The sequence below is a fragment of the Mesitornis unicolor genome, unplaced genomic scaffold (genome assembly GCF_000695765.1).
Source record: "Mesitornis unicolor isolate BGI_N332 unplaced genomic scaffold, ASM69576v1 scaffold31791, whole genome shotgun sequence".
Taxonomy (NCBI): domain Eukaryota; kingdom Metazoa; phylum Chordata; class Aves; order Mesitornithiformes; family Mesitornithidae; genus Mesitornis; species Mesitornis unicolor.
In genome coordinates this window covers 1,449-2,729 of record NW_010166280.1, presented here as the reverse complement: position 1 = coordinate 2,729, position 1,281 = coordinate 1,449, and the positions used below count along the sequence as shown (strand labels likewise).

At 61.7% G+C, this 1,281-nt stretch overlaps 1 protein-coding gene across 1 annotated transcript in view; it reads right to left on the bottom strand.

Moving 5' to 3' along the window:
* Positions 1 to 243: 243 nt before the first annotated feature.
* LOC104548797 (carnitine O-palmitoyltransferase 1, muscle isoform-like) overlaps positions 244 to 1,281 on the bottom strand; it is a gene marked incomplete at both ends in the record, with an annotated part of 2,291 nt that continues 1,253 nt past the window's right edge. The window contains 2 exons of the mRNA XM_010194916.1: positions 244 to 357; positions 1,158 to 1,281. The exon at positions 1,158 to 1,281 is cut by the window's right edge and continues 20 nt beyond it. Of these exons, the coding sequence (XP_010193218.1) occupies positions 244 to 357; positions 1,158 to 1,281 (238 nt within the window). The remainder of the gene's footprint in view (positions 358 to 1,157) is intronic.

Sequence of the window (1,281 nt, the reverse complement as noted above, 5' to 3'; positions counted from 1 at the left end):
GGGGGGGAGGTGGTGAGAGGGGACCCCAGGACACCCCCAAACCCTCTGGGACTCCCTCTGGGGCACCCAGAACCGAGGACCCCACCGGGACTCCCTCTGGGGCACCCAAAGTTGGGACCCCCACTCAGGGCTTCCCCCTGTGGCACCCAGAGCCATGAGGGGTGTGGATGCTCTACAGACCCATGCGTCCAACCTCGTACACCCCCCAAGTGCCCCCCCAGCCTCCGGTGCCTCCGTGCTCACGGGGCCGAAGCCGCCACCGGTGGAGATGTGGTCGGGAAACTGCTCCAGGTCAAACAGCTTCAGCTGCTGCTGCGGCGTCTGGCTCGTGGAGAGGCGCCAGGGCTCGGAGAGGACCTGCCCAAAAATGGGGGTCAGGAACCCCACTGCACCCCATAGAGACCCAGAGAGATCCATAGAGATCCACTGTGCTCGTGGAGAGGCGCCAGGGCTCAGAAAGGACCTGCCCAAAAATGGGGGTCAGGAACCCCACTGCACCCCATAGAGACCCAGAGAGATCCACTGTGCTCGTGGAGAGGCGCCAGGGCTCGGAAAGGACCTGTCCAAAAATGGGAGGCACTGTGACCCACTGAGACCCATAGGGACCCACTGTGCTCGTGGAGAGGCGCCAGGGTTCTGACAGAACCTATAGAAATGGGGGCATTGAGCACCCCACTGTGACCCACTGCACCCCACTGTGTAGGGCGACACGTGGGGTAACACACATTGATTGACACATGTAGGGTGACACACACGGGGTGACATGTTCAGGGTGACACATGGGTGACATGTAGGGTCCCACCTGGGCCAGGAAGGACAACTGCACAGGGTGACACAGGCAGGGTGACACATGGGGTGACACACAGGGTGACACTGGTAGGTTGACATAGATAGGATGACATGTTCAGGGTGAATGATGGGGTGACACACACGGGGTGACGGGCTGAAATGCAGGGTGACACATGTGGGGTGACACAGATGGGGTAATGCTGGTGGGGTGACACATGGGGTGACACACAGTGACATGCACAGGGTGACACACATGGGGTGACATGGGTGAGGTGACACAGATGGGTTGACATGTGGGGTGACACACGAGGGGTGACAGAGACGGGTGACACACAGGGTGACACACATGGGGTGACCCGGGTCCCCACCTGTGCCAGGAAGGGCGACTGCACGCGCAGGTACTGCGACACCAGGTACAGGCAGAAGAGGTGGCGGTCGATGCCGGCGCCCGTCATGGCCATGCGGTACAGCTGTTGGTGACGCGCCGCCGCC